We start from the raw sequence: 27,587 nt of genomic DNA, 5'->3' as shown, positions 1-27,587 counted from the left end.
AAGTTTTGAAAACACACACACACACACACATGTCTGGTTTGCTATCCTTGTAGGGACTTTCCATAGGCATAATGGTTTTTATACTGTACAAACTGTATTTTCTATCACCCTACACCTAAACCTACGCCTCACAGGAAACTTTCTGCATGTTTACTTTCTGAAAAGAACTCATTCTGTATGATTTATAAGCTTTTGTACCCATGGGGACTTCAATTTAGGTCCCCACCATGACACGATTCCCCATGAGTCTGTGTGTATTCAGGTTTAAGTCCCCACCAGGATATATAAACCTGTACACACACACACACACACACATATATGTATATGGATAGATAAATAGATAGATATGTCAACATATTCACAAAAGTTGAATTTTAAAAAACTGACAGAAGAACTGTGGCAACTTCTCCAAGCGACAGTTTTAGGCACTTGTGTAAAAATGCTGTAAAGTGAGGATGTTTTAAAAAATAATGTCATAGTTTTATTTAGCAATTTACTTCTATTAAAGGGGTCATTGGATGCCCATTTTCCACAGTTTGATATGATTCTTTAGGGTCATAATGAAAAGTCTATAACATACTTTGGTTAAAATTTCTCAATGGTACTGTAAAACAATACCCTTTTTACCTTTTTTCAGAGCAAGCTGTTTTGTTGCATGCTGCTTTAAATGCAAATGAGCTCTGCTGACCCCGCCCCTCTCTTCTGAGCCGCTCTCTGAGAGACGGTAAACCTTAGTTTTCATTCATCGTGAAACTTGCTAACTAGCACATTATTAGGAAACGCGATTTGCCAAGATTCATAAAAAAAACCTTATACTCACTTCTTCTGTGAGGATGGCGGCGCGTTCACACGCTTTCGTGTTTTTTGTCTTGTGAGTTGCGTTCACGGAAACATGGCTCAACAACAGCGTTCCGGACTGCGCTATTCATCTCGATCAGCTGACATGCTATCGAGCAGACAGAGCTCGCGTCAAGGGATACTGTATACATGTATACATCCCTCCCAGCTCCAACAACAGCAATCCGCTCTCTGAGAGACGGTAAACCTTAGTTTTCATTCATCGTGAAACTTGCTAACTAGCACATTATTAGGAAACGCGATTTGCCAAGATTCATAAAAAAAACCTTATACTCACTTCTTCTGTGAGGATGGCGGCGCGTTCACACGCTTTCGTGTTTTTTGTCTTGTGAGTTGCAGTGTTTTTGTACGGCAGACTTGACTTGACTTCTGGAGGTAAAGCTGGATCACGAATGATTCGCGCGAAGATAGACACATTTATGTAGATCGGGGTCTACCAGTCAAAAGTTTTGAACAGTAAGATTTTGAATGTTCTTGAAGTCTCTTCTGCTCACCAAGCCTGCATTTATTTGATCCAAAGTACAGCAAAAATAGTAAAATGTAGAAATATTTTTACTATTTAAAATAACTGTATTCTATTTTAATATATTTTTAAAAGGAATTTATTCCTGTGATTTCAAAGCTGATTTTTTTGGGATCATTACTCCAGTCACGTGATCCTTCAGAAATCTATTCTAATATTCTGATTTGCTGCTCAAAAAAATTATTATTATTATTATTGTTGAAAACAGCGGAGTATAATTTTTTCAGGTTTCTTTGATGAATAGAAAGTTCAGAAGAACAGCATTTATCTGAAACAGAATTTTTTTGTAACATTATAAATGTCTTTATCATCACTTTTGATCAATTTAAAGCATCCTTTCTAAATAAAAGTATTAATTTCTATCATTTCTTTCCCCCCCCAAAAAAAACACGAAAAAAAAAATATACTGACTCCAAGCTTTTGAATGGTATAGTGTATAATGTTACAAAAGCTTTTTATTTAAGATAAATGCTGATCTTTGAATCTTTCTATTCATCAAAGAATCCTGGAAAAAATGCACTCAACTGTTTTAAATAATGATAATAATAATAATAATAATAAATGTTTCTTGAACAGTAAATCAGCATATCAGAATGATTTCTGAAGGATCACGTGACACTGAAGACTGGAGTAATGATGCTGAAAATTCAGCTTTGATCACAGGAATAAATTACATTTTAAAATATATTCAAACAGAAAGCAGTTATTTTAAATAGTAAAAATATTTCACAATATTACTGCTTTTGCTGTATTTTGGATTATATAAATGCAGGCTTGGTGTGCAGAAGAGAATTCTTTAAAAAACATTAAAAATCTTACTGTTAAAAAAATTTTGACTGGTAGTGTGTGTGTGTATATATATACAGTATATATATACATACACGCACACACACACACACACACACACACACACACACACACACACACATATACATATATATTTGGTGTGTGTGTGTGTGTGTGTTAATTACCCACTAACAGGTTTGTGGGTAATTTTTGTAACTGACACAAGAGGAAATTAACACTTCTTATCTAGACCCTTTTATTCCCTTATTTAGACCTTTGGGTATCTTGTGAGTATTGTTCTCTTTCTTTCTTCTTTCTTCCTATAACACTAAATTAGATTTAATGCCTCCTTATTCCACACAGAATATTGCGTGCTGTCCTGGAAGGGAGGCTGCCGTAGTAAATTATGCATGAGTCTGCGCTTCCATTGGTGACATTGGCTGACAACTTTCAACCTCAATTTATTCTTCTGTCATCTCTCATATATAATCTACACTTCTCCATCTTCCCCGACTTCTGTGCCGTACCTCAAGCTTTAGCACATCGTGCTGCAATTTCCTCTGGAACTCCAGGAAACTGCCGATGGTGAGCTTGCCCTTAAGGTCGGCCCCGAAAAAGTAGGTGGTGAGGGCTGAACTGCAGCCTCCTGTTTTCAGAGTGTTTCCTGTGGTGGAGCGATCTCTGTGTCTCATGCCCATACTGGTCTGAGAGCGAATGATACTCTGAACCTGCAAAAACAGAAATAATAACTCATGTAAATATGCATTAGAGGGAGGAGGAATCTCCTTTTAACACAAGGCACAGTATCCACCTGGACGATGTGTTGGCTGCCAGATCACACCGAATATCAGCGGACGAGAGCGATGCAGCCAATTCCAAAAGAGATGGAGAGGCAGGGGAAGAAGGAGGAGGAAGAGAAGAAGGACGAGGTGAATGAGGATAAAGAGAAGAAGGAGGAGGAAAAAGAAGAAAGAGGATGAGGAGGAGTGATAGGAGGAGGAGGAAGATGAGAAGAAGGGGAGGAGGAAAAGGATGAGAAGAAGAGTCAGAAGGCTGAGGAAATGAAGGAGGAAGAGAAGAGGAGGAGGAGGAACAGCAGGAGAAGTAGGAATGAAGAATGAGGTTTAAAAGGAGTGGGACAGAGAAAAGAAGTTCCTCTCTTCTTCAGAAGCCTCATTCTTTCAATTATAAACTTATTATTGATCAATCACTGGAGAACACTGAACTTAAGCAGAACTCCACAGAAAAGAGAAGAGAGCTCTGGGAGGAATTCAAGGACTCTTTTCAGGGTGAAGGTGTGAATGTTAGCAGTGATGTATGTGCGGTTCTGGGACAAAAGCAACTAAAGATAACGATCAATAAATGACTGCGTAACTATATACTGCTGCGTAATCAATCATTCCAAGAGGGCTGAAATGCTGTTAAAGATTCAGCATTTTTAGACCGATATATTCCCTTAATAGAGTCTAAGTGTAGCATTTTTAAAAGACTTTTAAATTGTAAATTTAAAGATTTTTAAATGTTATGAGAGGTTTCCTAAAACAAATAGCTCTAACCTTAAATTCTTCAATGGGATGATCTGTGATAAATAGGGATGTAATGATTCACTCAAGCCACGAGTCGATTCGATTCACGATTTTTTTTTTGAAGTTTGAAGCAAAAACAGAATGATTTGACTTCAGTTTTGTGAAACTATAGGCCTACATAAAAAATTTCTGCATGAAACAGAAACAGCAGACGAGCTGAACGAGACGCAGATTCACTCTCTGCCAGCAGGTGGCGCTTAAAGCGTTTCCTTGGTTTCCGCTGTAAACAAAGCAGCGCTGCACTTATGTACTTTAATATGCATTATACAGAGGCAAGATGAAAAGAAAATAATACCATCTAAACTTTTCTAATGACAGTAAGTTCCCCTCACATACATTCATATAAACTACCCCTAATTGAATCGTGATTTGTTTAGCATCTCAACCAATCTGAATCGTTACATATTTAAATCGATTTTCAACCGGTTAATCGTTACATCCCTAGTGATAAACCCACGCCTGTGACCGCACATTCTATTAATACGCAACTTATTGGAAACCTTTAAGTAGCTTATATTTAGGCTTAATAAGCTCAATTGTTTAAATAATTAATTTTAATAAATGTAATTATATCAAACATCAGTCATCTATCAATTTGACATATTTCCAAGTGATATAAATGTAGGGTGGGATTTTATCCATCGGGAATTGATTAGATTGTGAAAAGTGATTGTTAAATAATCAATGAGAGAATGAAGAATTCATCACATAAAAGAAAGTAATTTTAAAGGCGGAACATGCATTTAATTTTTTTTTTTGGAATATGCACTAATCGTACATATTGCAAAAAGTCTGAACATACAATAACAAAAGTAAATAGGGTCCATTTGATTTCATGTTGACTTTAAACCGAAGGCGAAACCAAAGATTATGCCAATGACACTTAATAATGTGGTTTCAACAGATCTGGTACTTTTTTTTTTTAAGTTTCCATTTCTAACTAAACTTCTTAAAAACCGGGCCGACAAACTGGCAAAATTCTATGCTCTGACCCTTTGCGTCAGTCGTGGTTTGAATGTCACCCTCTTGACTCGTCTACTGGAGGTCCATGTCCTCAGACAAGAGCATTAAATATATTCCCTTTGATGTGGCTACTATATTGGTTGAGCACATACTGTGTGTTTATCAACAGGCACTGCATATACCCAGAATGCTTTTGGAAAGAGAAAGACCTGATACTACCAGGTGAATGACTCACATTGACTGCAAATGAAAGGCAAATGTAGCCTGAGGGGCAAAAGTAAGCTAAACAAACAGCTGAAAACACACGTGTAACCAAAATACACAAACAGCCACTACGATGACAGAAAAAAAAAAATGTGCAAAAGCACCTTGGGCTACACTAAAGGTTGTACCTTTAGGTGCAGTAACAGCTTGTCACTGGGGTAGTACACAATAAAAGGGACAACTTTGTACCCTTTATCTACCCCTAAATAGTATTAGTACCTTAGAATAGTAATATGTTCCCTAAGGGTACTACTATGAACCTTTTAGGAGTAATAAGGTACAAAGATGTCCCTTTGAGGATACTGCCCAAGTCACAAGCTGTTGTACCACCAGCCTCAAGGAACAATTTTTGCATTTTGTTTTCTGACAGTGTACTAATGGAATGTGTTCATCTGTACCTTTGAAGGACTTTGTGTTCACCTACTTGCTCAAACTCCTCAAGGTCGACCTCTCCGTCTCCGTTCAAGTCAAACATCTTGAAGGCGATTTCAAAGTTCCTCTGAGGAGCTGCAAAGGGACGAAACAGAGTTTGCAACCTAAAGATATGACAACATTTACTTTCACTAACACATAGATAAAATTTCTGCATTTCTTAACAGTTTAAAAAAATAATACACAATGTGACAAAAAATTTTTTTACTTACATATTTTATGGTTCTTCTGTGATGCTAATTATTATTGTAATATTTATTTTCACGAAGCATCAGTATTTTGGTAAATATTTAGGTACATTTTAGAACTTGTATCATTAATTATGAAACATTCATTTAATACAGATACATTTTTTGTACTAATTGTGCATGTTTTTAAAAGATATTTTGCTATAATATATGATATGATATAACATTCTAGAAATTTCTGTAACATTCTGGAATATTCTAGCGCTTTCTGGAACTTAAATTGTTAAACTAATGTTAATGATACACAAAAAGTAATGTGATTTTCATATTCAGCATGTGAAATTTTATAAAGAAATGTAAAAAAAAAAACTTTTTGTTTCACTGTTATCAGTCATTTCATTAAAACTTAGAAAGAAAACATTTCTACTCACATCAAATAAAGATTCAGTTATATCAGAGGCCTAATTAAAGCTCTTTACTTCTACATAAGGGTGGTCCACCGTCATGGTGGCAGCCATGTTGAAATCACATGACCCAATACTGCTCACCTTTTCCTTATAACCCCCTTATTATCATAAACTTCTAGTTGCGGAATAAACTACCAGGTAACAAAGTGCAAACATTTGCTTTTATGATGCTTCATCCACACCAGTAGGTGTCAGTATTAAGTCCAACAACACTGTCATAATAGCTAGCAAAAGAAAAAGAGATTTAAAAGAAATACATGTCGGTGCCGATAGCCTAGTGGGCAGTGCATCGACATATAACGCCATTGGGTTACGGGCGTCCCGAGTTCGAATCCCGGCGCGAGGACATTTCCCGATCCTACCCCCCTCTCTCTCTACCACTTCACTTCCTGTCTGCTCTCCACTCCCGTTTCATAATAAAGACAAAACACCAAAAAGAATCTTTAAAATAAATAAATAAATGTATTGTGGCATCTATTGGGGGAAAAAGAGGTTAAAAAATATCACACATTCACTGCTATTATAAAGCTTGGAAAAGCCAGGATTTTTTTTTTTTAATATAACTCTGATTGTATTCGTCTGAAAGAAGAAAGTCATAAACACTTAGGATGGCTTGAGGGTGAGTAAATCATGGGGTAATTTAAATTTTTGGGTCAACTATCCCTTTAAAATTTTAAGTGAATGGAATAGAAATATGCATTAAAGCTAAACATTTAAAAAAACACTAATGTTGTGCAACATAATTATGTTATCTCACTGCCATTAGAATGCTTGGAAGAGCCAGGACATTTTTTTTATATAATGCTGATTGTATTCGTCTGAAAGAAGAAAGTCATATGCACCTTGGATGGCTTGAAGGTGAGTAAATAAGGTGGTAATTTTCATTCTTGGGTGAACTATCCCTTTAAAATGTTAAGTGAATGGAATAGAAATATGCATTAAAGCTAGCCCAAACATTTCAAAAACACTAATGTTGTGCAACATAATTTTTTTATCCTAGACTTACAGAGCTTTAATAATAAAGTTGTAGATAAAGCACCACTTTCTCAAAATAATATATCATTCACCACTTGAAAATAGTTCCAAATAGTAGGTTGGTTTATATTACATCTTTAATTAGCATCATAAACTAGTGATATTTGACTAAATTGGCCCCTAACAGAAAGTCTTGTAATAGGAGTCAAATGGTGTACCACTTGTTACACCACTTGACATTTCAAATTAAAATAAAATTTGACAGGCATTATCATGGACACCTATGTAAGCACATGGCCTTGGTGGGAATATTTCAAATGTAATTTTTAAAGGTAATACTCATTTTTATAATAATGTTAAATTATCAATGTATTCCTGCAGTCATACCTTTTGACATGTATACCTAAGAATACCTGACTATACCCTAAAAATGTCAAGTTATCTCACATTTTAAAGAGAGTTACTAAACTTTGCATGCAGCGGTTAGTGTCACCAGGGGTCCTTCTCTGTGATATAATTTCCTGTCACATGGTCTTCTTGGAAAATATTAACAAAACGGCTTTTTGAATGGTGGTTACACCACCTTGACACTTCAGGAATTTGACTTGACTCACATAATTCCCCAAACTAATTATAATATTCAGAACAATGGTGCTCCATTTACTTTTATTTACTATTAAATGTAAGATTATGCCAAACTAGTTAATATGGTGTTTTATTGAGAATTTCACCTTTTTTTAACAAGATCAATTATTTTGTACAAAGTTTTTACGGTTACACCACATTGTCATTTTTTGCAATCATTCCCCAAATATTCTCTCAAAATTAATTAAAACAGACAAAAAAGAGAATGTATGCAAGTAATTTGCACATTTATTTGGAAATTTTAACCCTTTTAAATTTAATCAAACCATATGGACGTCACGTAGCGTCACGTCATTGACCTATATACACAAAATACATTCAAGACACTTACTGGAAAGGACAGTTGTGAGGAAGATGTAGTCAGAGAAAGAGATGAGTCCACACTCCCCCAGTGTGTAGAAAATGCTGTCCTCGTCGGCAAACTTCTCTCTGTCCTGAGAGATCTTCTACAGATGCCCACAGAGAAACAGAGGAGAGAGAGAGAGTCAGCAATGCTTCTGCTGAACACCATATGGAGCATCTGAGTCCTGTTTAAGAGCTGAGCTCCACAGAGTCTGTACAGAGCAGCAGAGATAAGGGAACTAGCATGCTAACACTGACACAGCACAGTAGAATCATGCAAGTGATGCAGAGTCATACAAGACACAAGCAAAAATAAAACATCAAGAAAAGGGTGTCAAAACAGACATTTCATAAGTGTCACTTATAGATCAGCACATGTTTCAAAACCAAGTGAGCTGCCTACCTAGACAGCATTTTGGAACATCAAGCATGTTCTGACAGTCAAATCAAGGCGGTAAAATCAAGTGGGTTGCTTAATCAACATCTTTGAGCATCAAATGTGTGGCCAAATGTTTAAATCAAGTGGGCTTCCTACCTAAACAGCACTTTTGGGCATCATAGATGTTTAAATCAAGACGGTGACTACCTCAACAACATTTTTCATTCGAGTGTTCAAATGCTCAAATGAAGTGTGATTCCTACCTAAACAGCATATTTGGTCATAATAGATGCATTTGACCATTTAAATCACGGAGGTTGTCAACATGTGTGTTCAAATGTTTGAATCAAGTGAGCTGACTACCTTAACTGCAGTTCTTAACATCATAGGTGCACACCTAAATTGCATGTGATAAAGGTGCCTAATATGATGATCAAGAATGCTATGTAGGTAGGCAGCTTACTATGTTTTTGAGATATGTCTGTATTGAACAAAATAGTAAGTGCTACAGTCACTGACTTCGCTTCACAAAACGCAAGATCACACAGTATTTGACATTTCTGAAGTAAACTGGTTCACATTTTATGAGCATGAACGAAGGTGACTCCACAGTGGTGTGAACACAGTTTTCTACCTGTTTTTGGCATAGAAAGACATAGAAAGAATCAGAATCCTCAAGAGTGGAAGTACACACACATATACACACACACAAATAGCATGCCAGAGCTCAGTTTCTGCCGATGTATCGTGTTACCTCTGTCTGGGGTGGATTCCATCAGTGAGTAAAGGGGAAGAAAGAATGGATTAAAACAACCTGACCATTGAGCAGACAATCAGGTCCACCACACACCATAAGTGTATAAACACACCATTGCAAACACCCAAATCCAGCCCTTTTCACGTCATGCTAACACACGAAAACACATTTATGCAACATCCCACACACACACTTCCCACTGAACACACACTCCCTTTGTGACGACATGATACAAGCCGATAACACACGATACATGCCTCCATATTCACTTTAGCATCAAAATCAGATATTGAAAAATAATATTTCCCACTGAAAATCTCCTTAGCAATGCTTGCATTGCTACTGCTATTACCTCAGGTCTGAACAACCTCTAACCCTAATTATTGCATATCTATGAAATACTAATTTCTGAACATCAGACTCAACATTCTGCAAATCAAATCTTTTTGAATAAGGTGAATAAGGGACAAGGTGAACACAGGTTATTTTTGTACCGCTCTGAAACTGGTCCGAATGGGAATAGACTTGTGCTGCAGGTGCTGACAAAAGCAAACTTGTGTATGTGTGTGTGTGTGTGTGTGTGTGTGAAGAGGAGCCGTGAGGGGCTAATATGCTCCGGGCTTATTGTATCCCTGCTGTCACCTTCAGAGACACCCAAGAGACGCTCAGTCTTATCCAATGTTAATAGTAGGGATGTCAAACGCACTGGCACTTTAGTACTAAAAATGTAACTAACAAGTGTGGTCACTTTATTTTAAGGTGTCCTTGTTACACGTTACATGTACTTACTATTATAATAACAATAAATTATGCATAATTACATTTACATTTAGTTATTTAGCAGACGCTTTTATCCAAAGCGACTTACAAATTATGACATTAGAAGCAATCAAAACCAACAAAAGAGCACTAATATGCAAGTGCTATGACAAGTCTTGGTTAGCCTAACGCAGTACACGTAGCGAGGTTTATATATATATATATACACATTCATATACATATAACAAAAAGAAAACAAGTAGATAGAACAGAAAAGAATAGAGAAAGCTATTTTTTTTATTACATGCAAGTAGCACTAAGCCTAAACCTAATCCTAACCATATAGTAAATACATGTAGTTAATTAATATTACTCAGTACTTAAATGTATAATTACACTGTAACAAGGACACCTTAAAATAAAGTGAAACCAGAAGTCTTTCTATAGCATCAGTAACAAACACCAGGTACCAACTCAATTCAGTATCCACAATCTGGATGTAAAATGATGACATTTCAGTGGAAATGATCTATCATCTTCTTAAATTCTGGTCTCATAACAACACTAAGAAAGGGTGCTCAGCAGGATGTGTGTTCACACTATGATTAACTCTCGCTGGTGCTCATATTAAACTGGGCATGAAAAGTTTTAGGCTGCTTTAAACTTGTTTTGAATTCTTGGCATTAGTGTAAAAATGTGTAAAACCCTTTTGGTCCCCTGGAGCATTGTTTTCTCTCCATCTTTATGATATTTCTAACCATATATATACTCTATCACTGCTAGAATACATTAGAAATTGTTGGCAGCTCAGTGTTTGATTTGATGAGCTCTCTAGTGTGTGCCATCACTGTAGATTTCGATGGAACCACTGTTTCATATTTTTAAGCTGTATGAAGTGCTCTATCCATGTTTTCAGAGCTAATTCAAGATTTTGTTTATTTTTTCCCTCTCTCACCCGTGAGACAGTGAATACAGAAATCTGACAGCTAAAGGTCACTACAAGGTCTGCAGAAGCACTAAACTCAAACTAAACCCATAACTTGATAAGATTAGAATAGAACATTATGCTATTTTATATAAGAAATACTGGCAAACACACACAAGTTTCCATGTTTTATGGGGACATTCCATAGACGTAATGGTTTTTATACTGTACAAACTATATTTTCTATTGCCTTACCCTGAAGCAACCCCTCACACAAAACTTTCTGCTATTTTAGATTTTCAAAAGACTTCATTCTATATGATTCATAAGCTTGTATCTTCATGGGGACCAAGAAAATGTCAAAATGTACTGGTTTACTTGTGGGGACATTTGGTCCTCCTAATGTAGGGAATACCAGTTACACACACAAACAAGGGAGGAATTCACTACTGGTGAATTTTTTGCTCCATGTTTCAAATAATTGAGTCTGTTTTCGAGGTGCAAAGTACATAATTTCTGCTGAGACAAGCAGCATTTGCTATTACTCTAATTACAGAAAAAGTTGGTTAATGAAGGCAGGGCCGGTTGGAGGCCCTAGGCAAAATTTATGTTGGAATTTACATTTACAATACAAAAATGTATTTTTGTAATTTTCCACATCATTATCAATTGCAAACTATTGCAGTCAAATATACAAATTTCTAAATATAAGATGCTCATGATGAAATGTCGACTAAATTTTAGGGACACTTTACGAACTAAATAAATAAATAAAAAATAAATGTAAACAAAACTTAAAAATGCTTGTTTACACAACATTATAAATTGGGATTAACAAGTGACACTTACATAAATTGCAATTCTTCAGGAATCCATATAAAGCGCATGTCAGATCCCCACTTTCAAGTGGAACTTGAGGCCTCACCAAAAGGACTACAGTGAAAACACTCAATCTTACAAAACGTAAGACAGCTTAAAATGCTTAAAAGAGGCACTATAGCATGATAAATGTTACAGGATAGGCTAGCTGGAAATACTGTTAGCTCTATTTTTGATAAACGTTTGTGAAGTCTCAGACTCATGAACCCACACTTCACAAGTAATGCTGCTACGGCACTGTCCAAAACTAAGCCCAAGACAAAATTCAGCCTTTCTCCAAATGAGGGGAAACTGGGAGATTGGGTCTGGATTTGGTGAGCTTTCCAAGGATTTCCGCTTTCAGGCTTTTGGTGTGGAGCTCAGTGTAAAAGTGGTTTTCTAAACTTGATATGATTTGCAATTGGTTTGAAAGCAGTTCATCCAAATAAGGCTTGCCGCGATAGATGGTGCTGATGGTGTTAAGCTGCAACATCGGTTACGTCACTTGCCCACCACGGCACCGACCCCCACTGTCGTTTAGATTTTTTATAGTAATAAAAATAATTTAGTTCAGTAAAAGAACAGACACTACAATTAAAAACTGAATGCAGCGTGCCGAACGACAGTCGCATCACAGATCAGATTTCATTTCTCCAGTGAGGAGAGTGAGTCGAGCTGACTGACAAGAAGAGTGGGGTGAGGTGAGACAGACAAGACGATCGTGGATGATTTAGTTTCGAAACGAGATACAAAAGCGCCTGTCTGGCAATATTTTGGATTTTGAAAAGCCTGTTGACTTTTGCCGTTTATCTAAGGTGATTTTGGAAGTTTTTTTTTAACATTTGTTTCTTATTAATTGGTTCAAACGAACAATTGCTTTACTCCGAATTGCCGCTATTTGAAAGTGAAAGTAAAATGCGCACACCACTTTTACAAGCTATTTAAAAGCGAAGGAATGCGAGGAAAAGAGGGAACGCTCCGCCCCCACGGTGATACCAGTATTACCAGTGTTGTCACACATCGATTAACCGGTGGGAAAATTTCCTCACCGTTCACAACCCTAGTCCAAATGTGCGGAAATGAACTGATATTGATGATCTATAAATTGCATTTTTGCAAGCTCCTGGTCAGACTTATAGCCAAATACATTTGTCTTCAAATAAATTGAGCGAGCGGCTTGCATTCTTTGCATCTCTAGCAATGCAATGCAATGGAGATAAACACAAGTCTGCATTAAGTTTTGGTGTCTAAAATGAAGATGTGCCTTCTCCTCCTGAGACATATTGGGATATAATATAATATAAAAAAATATATAAATAAAAAAAACACGGTCAAAAATGGTCTGAATTCTGAGCGACTTTGATTCAAGCATTGCTAATCATTCAATCATGTTCATGAGATGATTTATTATGAACTGCTGCAGTTTATACAAACCCCACAATATTAATTTCTATCAACAATAAATCAGATTGCTTGCCAAACCAGAATGGCACCATCTTTTCACTGGTAATACATCCCATTTGTGGTCAGATTTTCAGAAGTAATGGCCTGTTCTGCAACCCATCAATAACACGATGGCAGCCAGCAGTAGGAACCGCCACTACAATCAACAACACAGCCATTCATATAATTAGATTTAAGAGTGCGTTCAACTAGAAAGTACTTCCCATTTTTAAAAACAAAACAAAAAATCTACACTCATGCATTCATTCATTACAAATGCCAAATAAACCCCTATGTGCACTGAACTGAAAATACACAGTCAAATTCAAATACTGATTATTTAGACCCATCATTCCAGATTCGGAATGTAAACTGCACTGTTACTTTAGTATCAAGTCAAATGTGCAAACAAAAAAACACACACATTATAATAAATACTAATCTGTCAACAGTACTTTTATTCCACTAAACACAAAAGTAAAAGGAGTAAGAATCTGTCAAGCTTCAAAAATGAAAACAACAACAAAATATCCTAAAAGTAGTCCATATGACTTTTTTTTTTAGTCGATACGGCTCATACAAATTCATACAATAGCTTTGTATGAGAAACTTTAAGACATTTAAGTTGAGCTTAAATATAAGTAGGATTTCAAAATAAATCGGACCGTCCATTCTAGCTCTCAAATCTTTGCAATTGCCTCATTAAAGTGCATCACAGCAGGTTTGCCATCAATGACTCTACTGTTTCTTGCATGTCTTGTAACCACACAATGCTTTTAATGCCACAGATCTGAGAGCTACGGTGAAGGAAAAGATTTAACTTAAATTTTGGTCTGTTCCTCATACAAACATAAGACTTTAAGAAGACTTCACACACAAATCATACGGACTACTTTTATGAGGATTTTATTGCTATTTGGAGCTTGGCAGCCTGTCATTATATGGAAAAGAGCAGCACGAACATTCTTCAAAATGTCTTCTTTTTGTGTTCTTTTGTGACATAAGGCTGACTAAATGAATCTTAATTTTTGGGCGAATTATCCATTTTAAATGTGACAAATGTAAACCAAATTCAGAGTGAAGTGTACATGTATTACTGTCTGATTCACACTTCTCCAAGATTGTTCATGGAAGGCACCTGCTGAACCGAAAGGTCAAAGAAAAAAGGTCAGCCACAGGACATCAGACTGGTTGCCATGGTGGCAGCCCTATCAGCATCCCACACATAGCAGGCTCCGCCCCCTACCTACCACCCACCCATCCATCACATAATCAAGGTGGCATCACAGTACATAGCGGTACCTACAAGGGTTTGAGGGATTGTCCAAAACAACATAACGTTTGACCCAACGTTAGTCAACTCATGCTGTGTGCTTGGTGCTCATGCAGTTTTAGGCCCAGTGAGCAGAGATGAAAGGAAGGGAGAATGTGTTCCTGGGTCCAGGGCAAACTGTGGTGTCACCGAGCGCAGGCAGGGGGCGCTACATAACGCCAGCTCTACCCCATCCCACTAGTAGCCTGTCCTGCAGCCAGTCAGTCGCAGGCATTCAGCGCAGGGCATGCACAGATCTAAAGCACAGGCACGGTCGCCGCTTCCATCAGAGAGACAGACAGAAAGAGAGAGAGAGGAACATTCATCTTTTTGAGTTGCCAGAGATCAGATACTGGTCACATTTCATCCCAAAATCAAAAGTAAAAGAAATAACACAGACAAAAAATTTAGCCTATTTGAAGGACTATTAAGAAACATTGTGACATTTTTCATGACAATAAAGCACAATTTATACCTAAATGCAACCATCCTCACAGTAACTGTATTGCAGAAATACTATACTCTAATACAGTATGTATTTCAATATTATCAAGTACAACCACAACACAATGACAAATAAATATGTTACAAATAACATTAAGGAATTCTTTCACAGAATATGTTAAATTTGGGGAGATTGTCATGAAAATGCCAAATCTAAAAAAAATCTTAATGGTCATAAAAAAATATGTATATATATATTTTTTTTGATTTTGAGATGAAAAACAACCCTGATATGTTCTTGTCAGGTTTTGTTAGATCCACTTGATAACTCTTTCCTGTGAGAAATAAAAATGTCTACCTCTAGGGGGCGCTTACTGACTGAGTCGAATCCTTAAATCTCAAGACATTTTTTTTTACATATTGCTGACAGTTATAGGGTATAAAGTAATTTTGTCTATTAATTACTTACTTGATATTATCCTCTCCTGCAATCTTTATGAAATGTTTTTTTTAACCCTTGTCCAGTAATCACAATTGAGCCTTCTTGAACAGTGCAACAAAAAAAAAAAAAAAAGCAAGAGGTATAATGTGACTAGGCTGTCTATGTGTTTTAGCAGTAACAAAAATGTACTCCTAAAAAATAATAGAATGAGACAATTCAATTAGCAACTGAATTGATACTATTCAGATAAATTAGAATGATTAGAATGATTAAATGATCATTAGACCCATCATTCCAGAACTGACTTGGGATGTAAACTACACTGCTACTTTAGTAAGTCAATATTTAAAAATAATAATAATTATAATAATAAATACTACTGTCTATAGTACCGAATACCAACTCAATTCAATACCAGAGTGCTGTCACCACAGACTAACTATACAAGGTCATTTGTATATACATGGGTTAAATACAACCCAGTGCTGAATGATTAGAATGATTAAATGATCATTAGACCCATCATTCCAGAACTGACTTGGGATGTAAACTACACTGCTACTTTAGTAAGTCAATATTTAAAAATAATAATAATTATAATAATAAATACTACTGTCTATAGTACCGAATACCAACTCAATTCAATACCAGAGTGCTGTCACCACAGACTAACTATACAAGGTCATTTGTATATACATGGGTTAAATACAACCCAGTGCTGGGTAAAATAGGGACAAACCCAGCAATTGGGCTGTTTTGACCCAGCGGTTGGGTTACATGTTTAACCCAACCACTGGGTGAAAACAAACCAATTGCTGGGTTTGTCCCTATTTTACCCAGCCCTGGGTTGTATTTAACCCAGCATTTTTTAGAGTGTAGTTATCTCCAGAAACATTGGCCAGCAAAACTAGAGTAGGCTAGTTTATAAACTCTTAACACCAGATCATTATAGCCAAATACATGCATGTGCGAACGCTCTAAAAAATATTGAAATACTTTTATTAAACATTTGATTAGGAATATAATTTGTGACCCTGGACCACAAAACCAGTCTCAAGTCGCTGGGGTATATTTGTAGCAATAGCCAAAAATACATTGTATAGGTCAAAACTATTGATTTTTCTTTTATGCAAAAAATCATTAGGATATCAAGTAAAGATCATGTTCCATGAAGATATTTTGTAAAATTCCTACCGTAAATATATCAAAACGTAATTTGTGATTAGTAATATGCATTGCTAAGAACTTCATTTGGACAACTTTAAAGGCGATTTTCTCAATATTTTGATTGTTTTTGCAGCCTCAGATTCCAGATTTTCAAATAGTTTTATCTCGGCCAAAATAAACAAACCATACATCAATGGAAAGCTTATTTATTCAACTTTCAGATGATGTATAAATCTCAATTTCGAAAAATTGACCCTTATGACTGGTTTTGTGGTCCAGGGTCACATTTAAGGTAACACCTTATTTCAAATGGTCTTTGTTATATGATATATGCACTTATTATAGTATTTAAAAATGAGATTTGTGTAGATAGTTTAGATAATGAACTTTTTTACTTAAACAGTTGACCTAATATGCATCTTTGTTCAGTTGTTTTATTTCTATTGTCAACTTCAAACACAACTTTGTCATTTTTTATGTTTTTAATTTCTTAAAGTGTCTTGGTTCTATTTTATTATTAACTGTTTATGTAATAATAAATTCTTTGAAGAACTTCAAGCAGCACTTACATAAATGAGAAATATTTAAAGGCTCCATGCTAGTTTAATTTAATTTGATAATATTTATACTAATCATTTTTAAAAGGAAGGAATGTTTATTCTTTTTGTTGTGATAGTCAGTTTAACTGTAAATTGTGAAACTTACTGGCATTGTTATTGACTATTAATTATGATATAATTGATTCCTTAGAAATTGCTAATAAATTTCACAAATGATTACAGAAAATGTCAAGTTGGTTGGTTGGAGTTTTAAAGCAACTCCAGCTTCTTTGGCTATTTTCATGGTGAGTAACAAGTTGACAAAATATATAAAATGACAATTTACAAGATAAATAAATGAAAAACTATATCAGGTTTTTAAAGCTTGCTTTAGGTAAATGGATTCAGGGTTGACTCTGTTCAAAAAATGAACTTTTGCCTACTAAACGTTTCTCCAGCTGAACAGTTGCCATACTGGCAGAAAACAGTATTGAACACACTGTACTTCCATCCCTCAGAGCCTCGCATCCTTTCTCATCCGAAATCAAATATGGCGCTACCCCGACTGAGGCCTATGGCTCACTGCTCTGATACCCAGTGCTGCATTATTCCTAAACATGAGCATTTGCACATGCATGCACATAACACGCACTCTTGCTTTCTCTGTACGGCACACAAAGAAGAGTCTCTACGCTCAATAATTCAGCAGGGAGAGACGGCAGCTGGCCTCCCTCAACACTACTCCATAACAGACCCCACTGCACATGTGCACACGCTTAGACCTTGAACGTGTGGGTAACACGGGTGGGCGTCAGCAGAATGGACTGGCAGAAACTTCCAGATCAATTCACATTCATTCAAATTGCTTATCACTGCCTTGATGTCCCAAACTGGGGTGTGGTATATATATATGTGTGCACATATATGTTTTCTAGGGATGTTCATTTTAACTGTTTAACCGACCGTAACAATTTTGACCGATTAATACAATCAGTTAAACGGTTTAAAAAGTCATTTAATTATAAATTTTTTTAGTAATCAAATATAGTTATCTAAATATTTAAAAAGGTTTGCTGCATGGTTAAAATATGCTACGTGTATAAAAAAAAGTGTTTTTTTAGGGGAAAAAAACATGTCGCGTATAAGTCGCATTTTATTGTTTCATTCAGAAATAGGTCTAATGCCGACGCGAAATGTTTACAAACATTATACCATGTGAATCCTCATGTTCTGTTGTTTGCTGCTTTTTGCGCATGTAAAATTAATCCCCGGAAAACAAATGTTAGTATTTTTTTAACAGGTCACAGACACTTATCCTTTCTAATTTAATTCAATTCTAATTTAAAATAATCTTGTCGGTTAACGGTTAACAAATAGTTAACGAGCGTCGGTTGTCGGTTAGGAAAAATAACCGAAATGAACATCCCTAATGTTTCTAGATGGGTCTGAACGTGCAGTATGTGTGTCTGGGTGTGTCCTAATCATTGAGTAAATGTCACCACTGCCCTGTTTTCAATAACACATAAAGGTGAAGAAAAAAATCGCTTGTGGTTAGAGATTTTAAATGAAAGATATCTCTAATTGTGTGGCTTTGTGAGGAGCATTCTGATTTATGGTTTGCGCTTGGCTAATGATAAAAAGGCATAAAAATCCCATAGAGTTACAATGAAGGAGGGACCTGCGCCATATCTAGAGATCAGAATATCATAAAGACTTGGAAATGAGCTCTTTTGACTTCAGCTAGTAGCAACCAACCATCTACAACTACCATCTGGCCATATGCTATCTGATCCAGCCTGATATTCGCTCCAGTCAGCCTCTCCACTCTGCTCTTCTGGAAAATGCACTGTCAGTAACTTCACTCCTCCTTTGCTGTAGTCATACTGCTGAGCTAAAGCTCTTTCGCTCATCTGGCTGGGCTGGCCAAGTTTTATTACCCATCCAGTGATTTTCAATGAAATGTAGAGGCTTTTAATGCATTGTTTGGCCAGAGCTTCACATCTGGGAACTTATGTGGATTTCCTCTCTGACAACTCAAGGAGAAGAAGAAGGAGAGAGAGAGAGAAGGATTAAGAGGTCTAGTGAAATTTTCCGCTACAGAGGCTAAATGACGCATTCACGCACACGCAGTCCCATGCAGCTTGGCACACGCCCCATACCTGCCAGAAGTCCTGCAGAGAGGGAGGGGTGCACAGAAAGGGGGAGGGGGGTCCATAGGGATGGATGGAGAAATAAAAAGATGGCAGAGGAGAGAACGACGGGGTTTATTGGTTAGATGGACACAGAAAGAGCACAAATTAATCACGGTCACCACAAACGCAACAAAACAATTATATCCTTGATGAAAATAAAACAAAACAATGCAGGACATCTTGATGCCTAGAGGAACAATGAAGTCATGTGTTAAAAGAGATTGAACATAGATATACAGTTACATGTTCATACAGATAATTACATATTATCAGTGTTGGGGAGCAATCAGCTACAAGTAGTGATGCTACTAAGGTTGGGAACCAAGAGCCATTTAATGTGAAAGACTGAAAAATGTTTGTGAACTCATAAGTTATGGGTTTGAATTGGTCTAACGGCTCACTCACTGACTGAACCAGACGGAACGAATCTTGGAAATCAACCACAAGTTATTCATTACATCCATTCTAATCATAAATGATCTTTTATTGTGGATCTGAAGCAGTATTATGAAAGTTTTTCTTATTCCCATATGCTACTAACTTAATAGTGTGACAGTAGTTAACAAGAACATTTTTAGCGGCAATTTGTTCTCTGCAACCTCAAGATGTGGTCACTTTTACTTTAAATTAAATCTCACATTGATATTTTTGAGGGTGAGATCCAGTAATTCAATAGGAACACAAAAAGCATTCTTGTAGCTTCATAACATTACGGTTGAACCACTGATGTCAAATTGACTATTTTAAAGGGGTCATATGATGCAATTTAAAATTTTCCTTTCTCTAGAAAGCTCTCGGATTTCATCAAAAATATCTTAATTTGTGTTCCGAAGATGAACAAAGGTCTTATGGGTTTGGAACGACAAGAGGGTGTGTAATTAACGTCAGATTTTTCATTTTTGGGTGAACTATTCCTTTAAAGTATGAGATAGACTGACTAGTTTCATCTTGACAAACTAGTTTCAAAGTAGCTTCCCCAACACTAACGTCATATTGTTGGAAAACATACATAGTGTTTGCAAAATGCCTGTGCGCATTAAAATGGGCTGAAGGGAATGCACACACACACTCTCTCTGTCACACACACAACCGGTTTTAGCTGTGAAAGTCACACTTGCAAAGCACCAGCTGCGATGACCTGCAAAATACTGTTGATAGATCATGAACAAGAAGGTTAAAAGTGCTGGTGTGTTCACACGATCGCAGAAAGCAAAACAATTACACAAGAGTGTTTGTTAGCATAGTGCACCCATGCGCTAACTTGCTAGAAATACGGTTCCTGGAATTGCATTACTCCATCCAGGATTTAGTGGCCATGGCGACACGAGGAAGTGTGGAAGAAGGAGATGATCCATCAGTCCTGCCGGGACACGAGATTTGACAGAGATATGGAAATGAAGAAACAAGACATATTCCACATCCCTAAGGCCAACAATACCCAAGGGAACAAAACAAGAACAAAAAAAGACAGAGAGGGAAATGGAAATGGAAAGAGGGCATATACAAAACATGGAAATTGAATTTTGCCAGTAAATATCACAAAAACAAAGGCTATATACAGTGGCAGTAATCAGGCCTGGGTGTGGCTAGAGAAATTGAACTCAGGTGTGATAAACCACAGTTTTAACAGGGGGGCAAACACTTCTTCACACAGGGCCATGTAGTTTTGGATTTTGTTTTCCCTTAATAATAAAAACCTTCATTTAAAAACTGCATGTTGTGTTTACTTGTGTTATCTTTGACTAATATTTAAATGTGTTTGATGATCTGAAACATTAAAGTGTGACAAACATGCAAAAAAAAAAAGAAATCAGGAAGGGGGCCAACACTTTTTCACACCACTGTAGATCTAAGACATGTTACCTTATGCATTTATATAGGACTGAGGAATGAGCAGGTTTTACCATGGTTTCCACTAAAATTCAACAGCTACTACAATTACTTAAACTACAACAAAACTATAATTGTGTGATCTCTTCAGATTATATAAGCTTACACAATCTTTTTTGTATGAGAGCAAAAGCCACAGTACAGTACTAATAAAAAAATATACTACGGTATTTGAAAGATACATTTATCATGGTAAAATTTTAAAGTGGAAAACCTACAAAGGCTCAACCAATGATGTTGGCTTAGGGGCGGGACTATCTACAGTATTTGTACAACCCTCAGCGGATGGAGGAGTGTTTGGGAAATCTGTTTAAAACTGGAGTTATTTTTCCAATTCCAATAGAATAGCAGAAATTAGGGCTGTGCAAATAATCGAATGTGATTTTCATGCGCATCTCGTCAGTAAAGCCGGTTCTGTGATTAGTAGTAAATCTCCAGCACGTGCTTTTAGATGGAGCGGCATTAGCTACACAGAGTCGTAGATCACTGACAAGCTACGCAAAATCGCATTTATAATCGGCAATGAATCGCCTGCGATTTTGAACACGATCTTGAATGCACATTGGATAGATAAAAAGAAAAACCTGGTGTGATTAGACTTCATTGAGAAACTGACGAGTGATTTATGAGCATTTGACCTGAGAATGATTCACCAACTCATTAGTACTAATGTGCAAACAAATACACCTAGTTAAAATGTGAGTGCGACCAGCACAAACAGTCATTAAGTGACCCAGCCCAGTCCAGAGATCAGCCCGTTCAAAGGTACACCTGTACCGTGACAGCCGCTCTCTGACCGGGTCATTTGACTAATGTTCCCTCTTAATGACTTTGGAAACAAGAGTCTGCTTCCTGTACAAGGAAAATGGGACAAAGTCCTGAAACCACAAACAACCCAGTGAAAATCATCAACTGAGACCATGCATGCTTGTGATATTGGTGGACTAAAACCATGGTCACACTAAACTTTGAGCACCTGAAATTTCTACAGATGCTTCAACTTTGTAATATGATGTCACACTCATACACTTTAAAAAAAGACGCAATCTACTCCACTTTAATTCAACACTGCAAACCTCCAGATTTAAAGTTTGTGTTCTTTTATTTCAGATAAGAGGTCCCGCCATGATCACGCCAATTTTCTATTGATACAAATTTGCAGGGCAGAGCTGACCAAACTTGAAATTTGCAACACAGCAAGGTTTTTACCCAGGCAAGTTTGCATTAAGTTTGAAGAAAGGTGGGTTGGTTTTGAAACCGAGTTAACAGAGAACGTTTATATCGAGCTTTGTGAACCTGTTCTAAACCAGGTTGGATTTGTTTGGTTTTGTCAACTCACTGAAACTCAAAAGTTTGTTCAGGTAGCTTCATGAATCATGCCACTGAGCTTGCGTTCATTGTTTCCATGCATTTGCATATATATATATAAATGGAAGTCAATGGAACAAAAAGTGTAGTGTGACCGGCTCTTATGCTGCGTTCACGCCATGTCGTAATTACGAGATGACAACACGTGACATTTTACTCATAGCTTTCCATGTCGTCGGACTAAGTGAACCTGGCAGCGGTCACGTGGTACAGATGTCACTGGTCCAAGTCATAACTCTCAGAACATTCCGAGTTTACAAGTTGTAATTTTACTCATAGCTTTCCATGTCGTCGGACTAAGTGAACCTGGCAGCTGTCACGTGGTACAGATGTCACTGGTCCAAGTCATAACTCTCAGAACATTCCGAGTTTACAAGTTGTAATAACGAGGTCTGGAGCACATGAGGGCTTTGGCGTTGATAGTGTTGCCATAGAAACACATAATTCAGCTCCGAGTAGAATGTCTCATGTTGTCATCTCGGAATTACGGTAATTACGACATGGTGTGAATGCCGCTTTAAGCCAGGTTCTGCTCCACCTGAACCAGCTAATTGATATCTTCAGGAACACTCGATAATTAAAGAGGGGCTCTTTGTTCAGGGATGGAACTGAACTCTGCAGAATGCAGATCTCCCGGAACAACTTTTTCTTTTCTTTGAAGCATTATGTTTTGATGCCTATTTGGCTTAGTATAAATAACAGTGTTTTGGAACAACTAACTAAAAGTAGCGACTACTTTTTCTAGCGACATTTTTTCATAGCATAAGAGTAGTTCAGCGTTTTTCAAAGTAGTATAGTATATAAAAAAACTATGTTTGCTACAAATATGGCTCTGATTACAAATTAGAAATTATATTATTTGATATATATTTTAAGTGAACTATGTAAAAATATAAAATAGCTTCAATGTAATTAGTTTTTTTTTTCCAGCAGCTTGCAGAGCTCTCTTATTTGTCTCTATATTTAATTATAAGAGACTTTATTTAATTACTTTAAATATCAATTTACGTTTAGTCATTTAGCAGATGCTTTTATCCAAAGCGACAAAAGAGGACAATGGAAGCAATCAAAATCAACAAAAGAGCATGTTTTTACATAATTACACTGTAGCTTGAAGGTCTACGGATTCCCCCACACTTGCTAAAAACATTTTATTTGAAAAAAGTACTGACTTATAATATCGGAAGCATCTGTTCTCTAAAATAAATGATCTGCTATTGGTATTGACCAAAAATCTGTGCTATTCTGTTACTAGAGGACAAAACAAAACAGAGAGAGGCCAAGTATTTGAGGCAAGGATAGACACAGCAGAGGTGTGTTTAAAGATTGTAACCTAGAGACATCAAGAACAAAGAGATGCAACAAGAACCAGAAAGCACAGATTGGAGGCAGATCAGTCTTTCGTAAATTGCAGAAAACACACACGACAATATAAATGACAACAAATGGCCCTGATGAGAATGTATGTGTAACTTGTCATGCAAAACGTTTCAAGCGTGCAACAAGTTTTTTAGACTGCACAAGAGTGACCATCTCAAAGCGTGCTCATGATTGAGCTGTGGATGAGTTTCTGTGGAGAGAGAGTGAAAGATTTTTATGAAGAGTGAATGAGAACAAACGTCTCCATCCTGCGTCATCCTGTCGAGCTGCACAATGGCAAAGTAACTATTCGGTTCCCACTCACTCGCCCACATATGCACACGCACACAGATCTCGCTGCTTACCTTTCCATCATAGCGTTTCACCACAAACTGATCCAGACCAAGGTCTGTAAGAGAGAGACACAGAGAGGAAGACACAGTCAAACACACTGGCTCTGTTCCAAAACATACACAAATATTGGATAAAATATGCAATTTTATCAGACTAAACTAAATTTGGATACTAAATGATTGTATATACTACCAGTGAAGAGTTTGGAATAAATAAGATTGTGTAATGTTTTAAAGCAAGTCTCTTATGTTACCAAGACTGCATTTACTTGATCAAAAATACAGTAACTCCAGTCTTCAGTGTCACATAATCCTTTGGAAATCTTTCTAATATGATGATTTGGTGCTTAAGAAGCTTCCTTATTCTTACCAAAGTCGAAAACAATTTTTTTCCCCCACTAAAGTTCAATAAACATTCTTTATTTGAAATAGAAACTTTTTGTAACATTAAAAATGCCTTTACTTCACTTTTGATCAATTTAATGGGTCCTTGCTAAACAAAAATATGATTTTTTTAAAAATCTTCCTTTTGAATGGTGGTGTATCATGATTAAATATGCAAAAATATCAAGCAGGAAAAACGGTTTTCAACATTGATAATAATAAATGTATTTTATTAGCAGCAAATCAGCATATTAGAATAATTTCTGAAGGACCATGTGACACTGAAAACTGGAGTAAAGATGCTGAAAATTCAGCTTTGATCACAGGAATAAATTACATTTTACAATATTTTCAAATAGAAAACAGTTATTGCAAGTTGTAATAATATTACTGTATTTATGATCAAATAAATCCTTGGGCAGTACAAAAATGTTTTCTTTCAAAAACATAAAAAAATATATATTTTGTCTCAATACATTGTTTTCTCTACATGCAACGATGCTTTAGAATGTGGTTAAAATGCATGATCATGCTGTCTGTTTTGGAATGGCTTTCTCTGTGGTAAAGTGCCTATGAGGACTTGCTGACTAAATAGCCAACTCGCTAGATTTTGAAGGGAGCTTTTATCACACATAAACAAGCCTATTCATAAACCCATCTTTGAATCCCTGTAGTCATTTACATTTATAGATGTCACTACAGGAACTGGACGATTACTGACGTATATGAGTGATTAATATAAGCTGTTAAGTCTCATTTCCATGTTCCAGAAGTTCCAAATAAATGTCAGAGTGGTTCAGCATCGAATCGATTCTCCATTAATCTTGTGCTGAATGCAGTAGAGGGCTGAAATGAGCTGAACAGGACAGACTCTGCTGATCTAGAGTCAGCTTCATGAGCCAAGACTTTATCCATTGTGCAATCCATTAAAGGAACCACAAATGATTACCACAAAAAATAATTTACACTTGTCCCTAAGTTAGTAAACACAAGCGTGCACTTACAATGGACGTCTATGGAATGGAAAAAGTCTCTAATGCTCAACCAGGATGCATTACTTTGATCAATAATACAGTCTAACCAGCAATACTGTGAAATATTATTACAATTGAAAAAAAATTAAAAAAACTATTTTCTATTTGAATATATTTGAAAATGTAATTTATTCCTGTGATCAAAGCTGAATTTTCAGCATCATTACTCCAATCTTCAGTGTCACATGATCCTTCAGAAATCATTCTAATATTTTGAGCGAAATAATTTTTTTTATCTTTGTGCTAAAACTGCTTACCGCTTACTTGATTAATAGAAAGTTCAACAGAACAATATTTATTTAAAATATAATTTTTTAACATTATAAATATCCTTACTGTCACTTAATACCTTAATGCATCCTTGCTGAATAAAACTGTTATATATGTATATTAGGGCTGTGCGATTTGGGGGAAAATATAAAATTGCGAGCACGACACCCATCGCCTCCCTTTAAAATAAAGAAAAACACGCTGAAACAATCTTGGAATACACACACATGCAGTATATATTTTAAAAAAAATTAAATGTATTTACATGTATATATTTATATTCATATAATTTATAATATATATAAATGTATTTAATATAATAAACATAACATATTTTTCTGAAATATATACATGCATGTATGTGCATTTATATATGCATAATAAATATACACAATACACACATATATTATGTAAACAAAACTTTTATTTTGGATGCAATTATTCGTTTGATAGCACTAATAGGGACCAATTCTCACTATTAACTAGTTGCTTATTAGCATGCCTATTAATAACATATTGGCTGTTTATTAGAGCTTATAAAGCACATATTCTGCATGACCATATTCTACATCCCTAATACACACACACACACACACACACACACACACACATGTATATACACATCAGTTATTTATTATGAATAATCATTTCTATTAAATTCCAAATAAAATTAATAATAATCACAAGATGAAATGCCTTTTATTTGTCTTTTATAAGCATTAAAATCGCTGGATTATTATCAGAAGTTGCATTCTCTTTCCATAAAAAATCTGAGTGACAGGCGAGGAGACGACCGAGATTACGACTGAAAAGCTGGGCCTAACTCCTGTTTGAAGCCCGGACAGCCTTTGAGCTGAGCATATCTCTCTAATTCTGCTGCTGAAACAGGATGAATTATGGAACAGATTTCCTCGCAGCCAGATGAATAATGAATTTTATGTTCACTTCCTCACTCTCCCTTTTTTTTACAAACACTCTTCTCTCCCTAAAGGAAAGCCAGACTCTTTAAACTAACTTAAACGACATCACAAACCGCTTCAGCACACTGTGGGTCTCCTTACATCCCACCCACAAGTGTAAAAGCAGTAAGAAACACACTTTACAGTGAGGGATGACTTTTTCTGAATGACAGTACAGCGTGCTGCTTGTGCAGGTACATCGCACAGCAGACGAATACCAGCTAACAGATTCTCGACGCAACCACGCTTTAATCAAACAGTCAGTGTTTCTCCGTGAAGCGCAGCTGCTCTGGATGTCAGATGATCTCCACTATGAAAACATCCAACCCTCATGACATAAATGACAAAAGGGCTCAGCAAAAACTGTGACTTCATCACAATGGGTGCCACACATTATTCAAGAGCTCTTGCAGCAAACAGTTATTTTTTGCTATGTTTACACAAGGGAACTGTGTTTGGCCCATCAGGATAACAAAAAAAAAAAGACAAACACTTTATACAAACCCAATGAGGCACTAAACTCTAATAAAGCTGGTGAAACTGCTCTTTGTAATTACATTTACAGGGCATTTGGCTAGGAGGAGGATGGATGAATGGCCGTCCATCCAAGTGTTACGTACTAATTTGAGCCGTCTTCCACTCTATTTCTGCTATACGCTAGGGTTGTGACGGTGAGGAAATTTTCCCACCGGTTAATTGACGTGTGACAACACCGGTATCCCCA

At 36.3% G+C, this 27,587-nt stretch overlaps 1 protein-coding gene across 5 annotated transcripts in view; it reads right to left on the bottom strand.

Annotated features, from left to right (window-relative positions):
- The window catches only part of LOC107702683 (calcium uptake protein 1, mitochondrial), a 76,277-nt gene that overhangs the window by 13,454 nt on the left and 35,236 nt on the right, over window positions 1-27,587 (bottom strand). For 2 of the 5 annotated variants that reach the window (XM_016505069.1, XM_016505075.1), the window contains exons 5-10: window positions 24,229-24,272; window positions 19,214-19,225; window positions 9,163-9,168; window positions 8,019-8,133; window positions 5,405-5,487; window positions 2,695-2,895 (exon numbers count right to left, since the gene is read on the bottom strand). In XM_016505069.1, the coding sequence (XP_016360555.1) occupies window positions 2,695-2,895; window positions 5,405-5,487; window positions 8,019-8,133; window positions 9,163-9,168; window positions 19,214-19,225; window positions 24,229-24,272 (461 nt within the window). The remainder of the gene's footprint in view (window positions 1-2,694; window positions 2,896-5,404; window positions 5,488-8,018; window positions 8,134-9,162; window positions 9,169-19,213; window positions 19,226-24,228; window positions 24,273-27,587) is intronic. The other 3 variants (XM_016505070.1, XM_016505073.1, XM_016505074.1) reach the window with 3 other exon arrangements.

Source organism: Sinocyclocheilus anshuiensis, unplaced genomic scaffold (assembly GCF_001515605.1).
Source record: "Sinocyclocheilus anshuiensis isolate Anshui unplaced genomic scaffold, SAMN03320099.WGS_v1.1 scaffold6, whole genome shotgun sequence".
Taxonomy (NCBI): domain Eukaryota; kingdom Metazoa; phylum Chordata; class Actinopteri; order Cypriniformes; family Cyprinidae; genus Sinocyclocheilus; species Sinocyclocheilus anshuiensis.
The sequence above is the reverse complement of the archived record's forward strand: the minus strand, read 5'-3'. Positions and strand labels throughout refer to the sequence as shown.